Source organism: Podarcis filfolensis, assembly GCF_964270895.1.
Source record: "Podarcis filfolensis genome assembly, chromosome: 10".
Lineage (NCBI taxonomy): Eukaryota > Metazoa > Chordata > Lepidosauria > Squamata > Lacertidae > Podarcis > Podarcis filfolensis.
The window spans coordinates 60,661,005-60,674,219 of NC_139612.1; the positions used below are offsets into that span (position 1 = coordinate 60,661,005).

At 42.3% G+C, this 13,215-nt stretch overlaps 1 protein-coding gene across 3 annotated transcripts; it reads right to left on the reverse strand.

Moving 5' to 3' along the window:
• Positions 1-847: 847 nt before the first annotated feature.
• Positions 848-11,261, reverse strand: RERGL (RERG like). Of its 3 annotated transcripts, none has more exons than XR_014538779.1 (6): positions 10,866-11,261; positions 8,079-8,135; positions 7,479-7,552; positions 6,009-6,157; positions 2,458-4,351; positions 848-1,642 (listed from the first exon to the last, which is right to left on the reverse strand). XR_014538779.1 is itself a non-coding variant. In XM_083573189.1 (6 exons), the coding sequence occupies exons 2-6, from the start codon at positions 10,915-10,917 to the stop codon at positions 4,069-4,071; spliced, it is 615 nt and encodes a 204-aa protein (XP_083429315.1). In that variant the 5' UTR covers positions 10,918-11,011; positions 11,052-11,261; the 3' UTR covers positions 848-4,068. The 3 variants fall into 3 exon arrangements, 2 of the variants coding, with proteins under 2 accessions (XP_083429315.1, XP_083429314.1); XM_083573189.1 differs by having other exon boundaries at positions 848-4,351; positions 10,866-11,011; positions 11,052-11,261; XM_083573188.1 differs by having other exon boundaries at positions 848-4,351.
• Positions 11,262-13,215: the final 1,954 nt, after the last annotated feature.

Sequence of the window (13,215 nt, forward strand, 5' to 3'; positions counted from 1 at the left end):
TGGTGCTATGCAAACTGCAGACTGTGCAGCCCAGGACTGGTCAATGAGCAAAGACCCCACAAAAGCTGTTGAGGCTCCATTTCACACTACAACATTTTGTTGCAGATCACATTAGTATTATTTGCCTTTTCTCAGTGAGTTTTTAACTTGAATTTTATTGAATTTCTGCCCCAAAGCAAAAACAAATAGTTAAACAATGAAAAATAAGCCATAATAAATCAAATCAACACATTCTGTACATACATTTTTGGGGAGGAGTGAGGGGGAAGCAGGTCATGGTGCAGACCAAACCGTTGCCCAGACATTCAAGCAAATAAATCTGAGAAGGAGAGTATGTGCAGTGGTACCTCGGGTTAAGTACTTAATTAGTTCTGGAGGTCTGTTCTTAACCGGAAACTGTTCTTAACCTGATGGGGCCTCCTGCTGCCACTGCATCGCCGGAGCACGATTTCTGTTCTCATCCTGAAGCAAAGTTCTTAACCCGAGGTACTATTTCTGGGTTAGCGGAGCCTGTAACCTGAAGTGTATGTAACCCGAGGTACCACTGTATCTGAAAACTTCCATTTCTCTTGTGTTTGCGGAAGGCCGCCATCCTTAGTTGCCAGATGAATCATATCTTCTGTCAACTGCTAGGGGCAGACCTCTTGTCCCAGTATTGAAGTGTTAGATGCTTAGCTACCCTGAGTGCCCCCTGCCAGTTCGATTGTCTCTCTGTGAAGTTCCAAAGGACCAGAACATACTTCAGGAGGACATTAACATCTGTAAATCTCAAGGAGGTGACCAAAACCATATTTGTATGGCTGATGACTTCTAAGCAAAAGACTTTGACTTTAGGATGATATCTTCATCATCATCATCATCAAACCTTTTATTGGCATCACATACAAAAATCCATAGTGAATCAATACAGAATTACCACCTCCCCAATGTCACAGAACATTTGTCAAATGAAAAGAGGCAAAACAGTCTAACGTTACATCTCTAGGTCTCCAGGGAGTTCAGACATCTGCAAAGTGTTTCTGTGACAAAAAACCAAATAAAGATACTTAGCCACTAACTTGGTGAGCTCCTGATCATTCCCCAGTAATAGAAAATGTATGACCTCCAACTCTGGTTTCCATTTGGGGATGCAGAGTTGATCTAGAAACTGCTGGCGGAGATCAGCATATAGTTTACATTTAAGAACCATATGAGTAAGAGTTTCCAGCAGGTGGTCTTCACATGGGCAAATTCTTTCTCCTTCCACCATTCCCGAGAACCTTCCCCAAAGGAGGTTTGATGGATTTGAATTAAACCCGGCCAGCGAAAATGCCCTTCTTTTGTGAGGGATAAGCAGAAATTCAAGATAATTGTGATTAGTTTCATATGCCCAAGAAAGTTGAAAGTAAAGAGGAGAACATGTTTTCTCTGCTGCTGTTTGTTCCTTGGCTCAATGGGTTAACTGACTGGGAAGGCTCTGGGAATTTTACCTACATCTCCCCACAGGGAAATAGTGTGGTGGACTGTATTCTGATTCCCACTAAAATGACGCCATACGTGGTTGAGTTCCACATAGTGATCCTATGCTCAGTGACCATCTCCCTCTACACTGCAAACTTGTCTTTCCATCGAGAAAGACAGAACAGTCACCATATTTTTTGCTCTATAAGACTCACTTTTTCCCTCCTAAAAAGTAAGGGGAAATGTGTGTGCGTCTTATGGAGCAAATGCAGGCTGCACAGCTATCCCAGAAGCCAGAACAGCAAGAGGGATTGCTGCTTTCACTGCGCAGCGATCCCTCTTGCTGTTCTGGCTTCTGAGATTCAGAATATTTTTTTTCTTGTTTTCCTCTTCCAAAAACTAGGTGCGTCTTGTGGTCTGGTGCGTCTTATAGAGCAAAAAATACGGTAATTAACACACACACCCCGGAACTGAGACCCCAGCACACAAGGATACCAGTTAAGAATATCAAGTTTTGTGTGAAGGGCATTACAATGTCAGCATTAGTCAGAGCTGGGTATTTTTTTTTTCTTAAAAGGTTGCTGTGGGGAGCAATAAAACCCAACTTCTCCTCCCCCGATCAAGCAACAAATGTATTGGCTTTATCTATTTTTCACTGCTCCTGAGAATTTGCCAAGCAACTCGGAGGAAAAGGTTTCCAAGTAAGATCTTAGGGTTCTTTCTCACCAGTTCACTCTGCCCTTTATTTATTTATTATTTATAAACCTCCCTTAATTAAAAATAACCAGGGCAGTAAACAACAAACGTAATCCAAAAATGGCCCGAAAGCCATAAAATGCAATAATAAAACAGTGTTGAAAGGCAGAATGGATTAACGCTGCATAAAAGAGTTCTCTCGCAAGTTCTTGTTTAAAGCCGTACTCCATCAATGGATGATAAAACAATTGCACTTAGTGATTATCAAAGGAGAAAGAAAATGGTGGTGAAATTTTCAGGGTTGGGGTGCAGGGTTTTTGCATTGCTTGCAACTCCCCTGAGATGACCAAGGGGTGTTTGTGAGTGTCCATCCGTTCATTCTAGAAATCATATGACCAGTGGTCTGCACTCTGCAGTCTTCTGGTATTCCCATACTTCAGTTAAAGCTCCCATTTTATGTTGGTTGGGTGCTTCTTCCTCACTTTCTTTAAAGCCTAATTTCATTTTTTACTTTGCTCACAAGGCTCCTCAGCACGAACCCGGGCACTCTTATTTTGCTCAGACACCAAAATCTGCATTTACGCATAGAAATGAGCATATGCAAATTTTGGAACAAATTTGTGCCCTGGGTCTTTGCTTGCAATACTTCTGAAAGACACTAGCATATTTTATTGTAAGAAAAGCAATTATTGCTGATAATATGGACTACCTGGAAGCTTTAAGTAGAAGTAAACCATACATAGTTTTAGGTAGACTTAGACTACAGTCCTATACACGACAGTAAGCTTCACTGGACAAGGCAGGACTTACTTCTGAGTAGACATACATAGGATTGTATTGCTAGATAGGTCTATATAAACAGAAACACGAATGGAGAAGAGATGTGGGAAGCTGTTAGGTTAAATCCATAGAACAAGTAAATGTCAGGACAAAAGCAGACCCTAAGGATTTAGAGTTATTGCAATCTGGGCTGCACTATAAATTTAAAGCTTCCGCCCAAAAAAGAATGCCCCGAATTGTGGTTTGTTGTGGGTGCTGAGAATTGCTAGGAGACCACTATTCCCCTCACAGAGCTTCAGTTCCCAGAGTTTATTGAAAAGAGAGATTGGCTGTTAAACTACTCTGAAAATTGTAGCTCTGTGAGGAGAAATAGGGGTCTCCTAACCTCCTAACAACTCACAGCACCCTTAGTAAACCACAGTTCCCATGATTCTCTGGGGAAAACTATGGCTATTTAAAGTGCTATGATATAGCTTTATATATATATATAGTGCAGATGGGGGCCTAGTCTCCACACGATGTATCCTTCCCAGCCTTGTTGACACATTGATGCTGGTCCTAGGACTTAGCTAGATTGGTAAAGAAAAAGCATTTTGTAGGCATTTTACACGCAATATAACACTGTGACACCAGATGGCACTGTGGAGTTCCATTTTTGCCATCACGATTTCTCATTATAACGGTTACAACACATTTTTCTGAAGCGTTTCTTTGATGTGTCTAGATCCAGCCCAAGTCCAGCTCAATGTCATTTTCTGCTGTTAGCTAAGGTCCCATTGCTTTCAATTGGACTCAGTTTTGACTAACATCAGCTGGGTCAAGAAAGCCTTCTTGCCTACCCGTTGGTGGTAGCAGCAAAAAATGTGCATGTCTGGATCTGCCATCATATTTCAATCACTGCAGGCAGAACTTTTGTGTTATGTGTCAACTCAAATACAACTCTTTTCAGCGGAGACAGGTCACAGTTCCCTATGAGAGTCAACCATCCATCAGACTTCAAGCAATGTGTGAATGATTCAATATTGCTCTATGGCTTCCTTTCAAATGAAGCTCTTTAGAAATGAAATTCACTGGAGTAAAATCTCCATGCTGACTAGGTCTTCGTTTGTGTGCATCTTCTTCCTGCCCTGATCACGGCTGGAGGACCATCCCTTAAACAGACTTCCTCCTCTTCCCAAACATGTTGTTGATCAGTTTGGCCATAGATTTTGACCCGCTAGGCCTCCTTTTCTCCTTCCCCTTAGCGTTTGAGGTGACGTTCTTCAGGACTTTGGTGAACATGGCTGCCACTTCCTGGCAATGTTCCGCCGCAGACAGTTCGCAGAATTGGCATTTGTAGTCCAGGGCCAACTTTTGCCCTTCATCCCAACCAACTTCACGCATATGGCACAAATCTTGCTTGTTCCCAACTAAAATGACAGTGGAGTCTGCAGCCCTGAGGGAGAGTTGAGGAGAGGAAAAACTCATAAAACACAATTTGTTGATCATTTTATTCTGATGTTGCTTATTATTGTTTATTTATTATTGCAGTTATATTCCCTCTATTGTCCAAGGAGCTAAAGGTGGCATTAGGTTGAGACTTTGACTGGCCCAAGTTCACCCAGTGAGTTTCATGACTGAGCAGGGATTTGAACCCTGGAATCCCAGGAACTAGTCCAACACTAACCACTAAACCACAATGGCTTTCTATGTTACATAGGGTAGCCCTGTGTCCTGTTTTACAGATCCTCTATCTTGTGTCATTATTAATTATTATTATTACAGTGGTACCTCTGTTATGAACTTAATTCATTCTGGAGGTCCATTCTTAACCTGAAACCGTTCTTAACCTGAGGTTAATTTTAGCTAATGGGGCCTCCCGCTGCTGCCAGCGCGTGATTTCTGTTCTCATCCTGAGGTAAAATTCTTAACCCGAGGTACTACTTCTGGGTTAGCCGAGTCTGTAAACCAAAGTGTTTGTAACCAGAGGTACCACTGTATTAATTTCTAAATGTGTTTATAAGCTAGCAGATGCAACTCTATATGTCCTTCCTTTGATGATGCGTTTCCTCCATTTTTGGAATGTGTAAGTAGTCATTATGCTGCATAGAAGTACTGCCTTTAGCTTATTTACACGGACCAGACAATTTGGTGGTGTTTTTACCAATACAATTTTAAGCCCCACTGATAATGGGTTTGCAAGGCGGCACCTAAATCTTAAGAAACAAATTAAGAACATGGTTCAGCTCATGTTTTGCATGCTAAATGTAAGAGATTAGGGCCTTACCTGCACTGCAAACCTATATCAGAAATATCCTGCTTGAACTGAATCTTAGGATTTTGGTTTGGCGAAATGCTTTAGATTTCTCCATTGGGATCCTTCTCCCACCCTCATGTAACTCCATTTCCCAGGGCTTCTTGGGAAAAAGGAATGACTCTTAGGCCAGCAAAACCCTGGATGCATTCAGACATAGGGATTACTGCATTAGTTCCCCTGGTTATACTGCTAGGACTACTGTCCTGGCATCTAACCATCATTTTACAGTGTGTCACCTGTTGCATTATGGAACTGGCTTGATATACCCTCATGTCATTCTAAATTTCATTCATACCCAGTGGGCATGGTATGACACAACATCAGACATAATGGGACATGTCTCCACTCTTCGGGTGCCTGCATGCTTCTGTTCCCACCGTGAAAACTATGGGAAAGTCCTATATGCCAGAACGGCAACACAAATTTCATTGCTTGGGTGGCAGTGCTGTGATCCACAAAGACAACAGGAAGATTACAGTGTAAAACACCCATGATTTTCCAGGTTAACAGTGTCACAAACAGATTTTTTTGGAAGTCGTTAACCTGAGAATGAGCACAAGATTTCTACTAGATTTGCAGAAGCGGCTCTTATGTCATGCAAAAGATTACACAAAGTGTAAAAAGGATGGGGATAAGGGAATCATAGATTTGGACCCTAAGACTAAAGAGCTGTCTGAATGCAGTCCCTGTAGTACAGATATGTTCAACAGGATGGAAACTATAAGAAATAACCAGACTCTCTCATGGCTGTCACAATCCTTTCAACATTCCTAGTTCCAGCCATTGATGGGCTTACCTTTTGCAGCCCGACATGTGGCACTCTCGTATCCGGTACAGCAAGGCTTTCGCAAAGGCAAAGGAGGCTCTGTCACTGATTGCGTACACGACCACAAACCCATCTGCCCAGTGGAGCTCATCGGTGAGGGACAACTTCCCCCGTCGAGGCTGGAAGGTAACAGACCCATCGTGTGAAAGGATGCGTCAGCATAGCATACCATAGAGCACTTTAATGACTGCAAGCGCTGAATTTTAGATACTTTGCCCTGGAAACTCTCACCTTTAACAATATCCTATGAAAGCTGCTTCTAGTGAAGTATGAGAAGCTGAGGTAAGCAGAACAAAGGGGGATACTGGGAGTGGCCACCGAGACCACATAACACCGGTCCTGAAAGACCAACATTGGCTCCAAGTATGTTTCTGAGCCCAATTCAAAGTGTTGGTGCTGAGCTTTAAAGCCCTAAATGGCCTCGGCTCAGTATACCTGAAGGAGCATCTCTATCCCCATCATTCAGCCAGACACTGAGGTCCAGCTCAGAGGACCTTCTGGCGGTTCCCTCACTATGAGAATTGAGGTTACAGGGAACCAGGCAGAGGACCTTCTCAGTAGTGGCGTCCGCCCTGTGGAACGCTCTCCCATCAGATGTCAAGGAAATAAACAACTATCTGACTTTTAAAAGACATCTGAAGGCAACCCTGTTTAGGGAAGTTTTTAATGTCTTATCATGTTTTTAATATTCTCTTGAGAGCTGCCCAGAGTGGCTGGGGAAACCCAGCCAGATGGGCGGGGTATAAATAATAAATTATTATTATTATTATTATTATTATTATTATTATTATTATTAGCATGTAAACACATATAAAATCACAATAACTGCTTTGTTGGTCCAGACCAACTATCCATGCAAGTTCACATGAACCTTTGTTGCACACACCTATATGGTGTTGATATGCAGCCCAATATTCTGTCTATAACAGGGGCAAACCAGCCCCCCTGGGCTCTCCCCTGTTATTTGGTGTTCAGAAATATCACAACTAACTGGAACCTAAGTGGAACAGCCATTGACAGCACCATCCTCCAAGAATCAGCTTAATTCCTTTTTATAAACAGCACATGAACTTATTGCCATTGCAACATCACGTGGCAGTGAATTGCATAAGCAGATTATGGGCTATGGGATGCGAATATGGATGCAATTAAATAATTATTTGATCCCAGCCATTGGTTTCCACCAACACCAACCCAACCCTCTCAATTATTTGCATCCCAGAAAGGAGCACGCAACTACAAACCATGTTTGGACCACTTTTTGGATCAAAATGGATTGACATTGAAGACATGAATCTTAATTAGGGGTTCAATTTAGACCCAGGGATCTCGCAGCCCCCTCACCTGCACTTTATTTCCCAACATTACTTAAAAGACCTTCAGAGTGATGTGACATGATGCAACATCAGAGCATGGTGTCGGCAGTATTCTTTAACTTACTTGTGAACAAGGATCATATATTTCCAGGTTGATCGGCTTTCCTTCCAGACAAACGTGCTTTGTATAGATGCACTCTGTGAGACAAGAGAAGGAGGACACACATGATCATGAGTGTAAAAACAAAACAAAAAATAGAGTTGCCACTGCTCATGGGGAAAACAAAACAAAACAGGATTCACATCCCCACTCAGCCACTCATGGAGCAACCTTAGGCCAGTCACATTCTCTCAGCCTAACCTACCTCACAGAGTTATTGTGAGGCTAAGATGGTAGGGAAGACAATCATTTATGCCACATTGAGTTCCTCAGGAAAAAGGTTGGATATAAATGCCATTCATTCATTCATTCATACATACATACATACATACATAAATAAAGTGGTATGAGTCAGTCTGGATAGCTCAGTTGGTTAAAGCGTGGTGCTGATAATGTCAAGGATGCAGGTTCGATTCCCTACTCCTGTGTTGCAGGTGGTTGGACTTGATGATCCTCAGAGTCCCTTCCAACTCTACAATTCTATGATTCTGCTTTCAATGCATAGTGCAGATGGGACCTAAGAGGCAAAGTAGATCCAGATTTTCCAAGTTAGTGGAGGCTTACCAGAGTCAGAAGCATATTCTCCAATGAAGCGCCTGGTCAGAAAGCGTACTGTAAGGGCTGCAATGAGAGGAACAAAATGTGACATGAGAAATGATCTTCAGCCTGTTGGACAAGCCCAAGACATTTTGCTGCCTGAGGCAGGACAGCAACGTGCACAGTACCCACAAAGTTGGCAATGAGACAGAAATTCCACAAGCATCTATTTCTGGAAATATAAATACAATAATAAATTATTTGCTTCTCATTTGTGACATACGTAGTTACCAGCAACAGATGCTTCATTCTGCCCCATGATGGCACAAAAGTGTGGGCTGACACTGATGACAATTAGGTTATGTGGACTTGTGTGCATCTGCAGGACAGACACTGCAATAAATCCCCATCTCCCTAAACCTCACGGATGGAGAAAGTTGGCTGCAACTAACAATTGCCTTTGTTTTCAATGGGACTTAGTTTTGCTGGAGCCTGGCCACAGAATGTACTGACACTTTCCTGGAAAAGGAGACAAAAGCAAGATGCTCCAGGCAGTTAATTGGTCCCTAGTGCTGAAGAGACCAACAATGGATCCCTGGTGAGGAAGGACTTGGTGCAGAAGAGGAAAGAATGAAGAGGCACTTTTTAACACTCATTTATGAATGTCATTCAAGTCTGTCTTTTCTCCCTTGGTGGAATTCAAGATGGTTAAACATGGGAAACCCACTGAATCTCTCATCCAGAAACTCTTCAGACTGCTATCTGCTTCACTTTCACAAGAGTGCGGCATCACTTGCCTTCAGACAATGTCCTGGGCACCTGCATACCCCCTGGGACTCGAATTTTGAGTTTCATTGTCAAAATGAAACAGTAAAAGTGGGCAGTGTGGTGGAATGGGGGACCAAAAAGCTCAAATGGCTGCTTAGCCATCAAGCTCAACAATGACCCTGGGCTCGTCACCATCTTCTGGCCCAACTAACTATTTCACAGGGATGTCATGCCCCTCGGAGCTCCTTGGGAGAAACGTTAAGAGAGAAATGTGAAAAATAAAGACTAGTCTTGCTAGTCAGCTGCACTGCAGAAATACCCTTGTGGCACATCTATCCTATGTCAGCAATCAGAAAATCAGATCTACTCCTCAAGCTAGAAGCACATTCAGCTCTGCCACCAATCATCTGGGACAATAGCAGGACTCAAAGAATTGCAAAGTTGGAAGGGATACACTAGGGTAATCTAGCGTAACCTCCTGCAATGCAGGAATGACAGGTTACAGACCCTGGCAGGTGGTCATCCAGCTTCTGTTGAAAAGTCTCCAATAAAGAAGAGTTTACCACCTTCCAAGGTAGTCTATCCCACTGTCAAGTCAGGAAGTTCTTCCTAATGTTTAGTCAGAATCTCCTTTCTTGTAACTTGAATCCATTGGTTCGGGTCCTAGTATCTGGAGCAACAGCAAGCAAGTTTGCTCCATCTTCCATGTGACACATCCCTTCAGATAGCTGAAAATGGCTACCCTATCATCTCATCATGTCTGCACAAAACAAGCTGGCAACATCAGCAATGGGGTTTCTCATGCCAAAATAGGATGATGTTGTTGATGATGATAATTCTCCCACACATTTAATTAATGGCTCTACACTGGAGAGGTGCCACTGGGTGAATCCCAAATGCATCCTTAAGGAACCCCTGGAGCAATATTTGGGCTATTGCGAGTGGATAGCTTACAGATCTTAGCGCAAATCTGGATTTATAGACTCTAGAGTTAGTTTTGGAGAACATTGCCAATGGCATAGTTTTGGAAATTATTGGTCGGGAGAGGTGAGATATCAAAATGGCACATTTGGAAAGTTGATGCACTGAGATGTCTGTGCATGTTAACTCTGAAGTTAAGTCTGTTTTAGATCAAGAATGGGCTCAAGTAAATATTCCTAAACTGACAGCATTAGAGAGTTTGTGCTTCTTTAAAAAATGGAAAAAGAAAATGTACCATTCAAAGGTTGAACTTCCAATTTCAATTTTGCAGTTTCAAATTCAGCTGTTGGAATGCTTCAAATGCTGCTTTGTAAAATGAAGTTTCAAATTGAAGACATCCCAGAATTCTGGACACACACACACACACACACACACCGCCTCACATGAGCTAAAGTGGCTAACTTTTTTTTAACCAGTTCTCCTCCTGTGCCTGAAGAATGACATTTAGAACTTAAGCAGCCAACACTTTTCTAGGTACTGAAGATATACACTGGCAGAGGTTTCACTGCTCTATACAAACGTGCTGTTAAAGGCATAGCAGAGGCAGGAAAATGGCAACCATAAGTAGGTATTTTGAAAGAAGAGTATTTTTAATTTTTAAAAACGTATAACATAAATAAATACAGATACTTTCTAAATACATATGTCAAAATGCGGTTAACAGGACAGAAGCAGGGCCTGTGAAATGTTGGCAATTTGGATGAGGTATATGGAAAAAATTTTATTTTCTTGCGCAAAATAAATAAAGACAGCTCTTGGACACATATCACTTGATCGTATATCAAAAGAATGGGAAACAAAATATCTCTCTCTCTCTCTCTCTCTCGCACACACACACACACACACACACATGCATCTTATCCTATAAACTTCGTGTAAACTTTAGATTATATCACAAACACACCAAGCAATCCCTCATCCCAGCTAAAAAAGCGTTGGGGGGGGGGGAGAGAGACATGGAGAACTCCAGTAGTTTTTTAAAGTTACCCCAAAGTGCCTGTAAACCGATATACAACTGCAATTTAGGTAGCTAGAAAAGGGAGATCAAACAGAGGGCAGCCTTACCAGATTTGCCTGTTCCTTCGCTGCCCAAAACTGCTACTTTCATTTCATTCATTCTTGAAAAAGCAGCCCGGCCCCCGGCTGATTTTATTCAGGCACTTAAAGCGATCCGAACCACAAACTTCCACGCAGGGCAGATGCGCTCGCGGGTGGCGCAACTTCAGTCTGTTCCTATTGCTTCTGCGCCCTGGCCCCTCGTCTTTACGCACTTCGCCTACTTCCCCAGAGAGCAATTTGGAGCTGTTTGACCGCTGCCTGCAACTTCTTCTATTTAGCCTCCCGGGCTGAGGACGTCAAGGGAGGGCGAACTGGGAGCATCATAAGGCAATGCAGTTCAAGAACCCGCCCACCCTTAGATGCCTGCGTTTTTCGTTTGTGTGTGTGTGTCTGTTTGGCAAGGAAAGGAACTGAGACATCTCTCCCATCTCCGTCCAAGCCTGTGATCACTCTCTCCTCTTTGCAACGGTATGAAACAGGCAAAAAGCAAACAAGAACCTGCTCTGGTCAGTTTCCTCCCTGCCTGTTAAGAGACGAGATGGATATTTCCTCAAATGACATAGGGAGAAGAAAGTGAAATTGAGTTTCATCCTGTGAAATTGACCTCCTTAGTTTTTGAACGTCCCCTGAACTGGTGATTTCATTGTTTTAACTGGGTGTTTTTTTAAAAAAAAAATTTAAATCTTTTTGTTTTATTTTATAAAATTTATAGTGCGCTTCATTGTAAAAATAAAAATATAATAAAAACCCTCAAAGTGGTTTATAAATAAGGACAAAAGTGTAAAATCATTGCTAAAAAGAATTAACAACAATAATTTAAAACAGACAACAAATAAAAATTCACAAGCTAAAATCAGATGAAAGCACATATCAACATTCTACATAACTGGGTAGGCTTGTTTGAACAAAAGTGTTTTTATTGGGCACTGAAAAAAATACAGTGAAGCCACCTGCCTGATATCATGGTTGCTTTATTGTATATTTTTGTAAAGGATGTTTTAATGTTATTGCATATTTTAATTATGTATTGATTTTATAGTTGTAAAGTACTTAGAAGGCATTTTGGCATATACATGGCATAATAATTAATCATATTATTATTAATAATAAATCAATTATAATTATAATAACTTGCCCATCATGTTATTTCCAGAGTTTCCCCTGCAAAAGCAACACTGTGCTTCCCTCCCTGGAGTTAAGAGAAGGAAGGGCAAATTTATAGAAGATGGGGTCTCCCAGTGGCTATTGATGGTTATATAGGACCTTTAGAGGCAGTATATCATTGAATTCCAGTTTGGGGATGGGTTTGGGAACAGCACAGTGTGGCTATTGCATTCACGCTCTCCTCGTAAACTTTCCAGGGGCAGCTGGTTGGCCTCTGTGAGAAACAGGGTGTTAGATTAGCAGCAGAACAAGCCACTAACTTCAATGGGGCTTACTTCCTAGTAACAATGCAGTCCAATAAAAGTCTTCTGAGAAGTCCCACTGAGTACAATAGAACACAAGGGTATTAGTTCACGCTAGGAAACAGGGAGCAGTGATTTACTAGTCTGGTATGCAAGTTGGGCTTTTTACAAAAATAGAAAGATGTGTTTTACTCCCATTTCTGTAAGTTTTATTGCGTTGCACTGGGGTAAGGAAAATCATCTATAGGGCACGTTTGAATGTCTCTGGGGCCAGCCAAAATAGGTGCAAAAGTGAGTGCAGAAGTGGAAATACTTGCCACAGTAGCTCAGTAGTAGAGTACATTGTTTACATTAAGAAATTGCCAAATTCAATCCCTGACACCTCCAAGTAGGGCAGGGAGAACCTTCCTTCCTAAACCCCTGAGGAACCACTGAATGTAGACAATACCCAGGTAGATAGACTAATGGTCTGACTTGGTATATGGCAGATGCTGTTGTTCCTATGGATACTAGTTGCTGGGGAACAAGGATGGAAGAAGGCCCTGCATTCAGCAGAGGCTGGCCTGTCAGATCAAATGGCGATGCTGCCCCACCAACCTCAGACAACCCTCACCTAAGTGCCTTCTTCCTTACAGCCAGCCCAGGCAATGGCACTGCCAATCAACTTCCTCCTCCTTCATCTCAGTGTTGCCATTGTATCACTCAGGAGGCAGGAGGGTGTGTCGGGTGGACTAGAATTATATGGCTGACTTCTGCCCTGCACATCTCAGTAGGACACAAGCCTCCACTGTTTCCATCCAAACTCTGTTTCTAGGCTTCCCAGAGAAATCTGGTGGACAAAGGATGCTGGATGAAGTGGAAGTTTGGACTGATCCATCAGCCTGTTTCTTCTGACTTTACGATGTCTTGTGTTTACTGGTATAGTAGCCTGAAATGTAGCAAACCAGTGG

Excerpts from the sequence above, each read along its gene's own strand:
- RERGL (XM_083573189.1), bottom strand. The coding sequence starts at position 10,917 with ATGAATGAAATGAAAGTAGCAGTTTTGGGCAGCGAAGGAACAGGCAAA. Across the intron at positions 8,136-10,865 it reads CGAAGGAACAGGCAAATCTG|CCCTTACAGTACGCTTTCTG; the intron begins GTAAGGCTGCCC and ends CTCTCATTGCAG. Across the intron at positions 4,352-6,008 it reads CACATGTCGGGCTGCAAAAG|GGCTGCAGACTCCACTGTCA; the intron begins GTAAGCCCATCA and ends ACTCTCCCTCAG.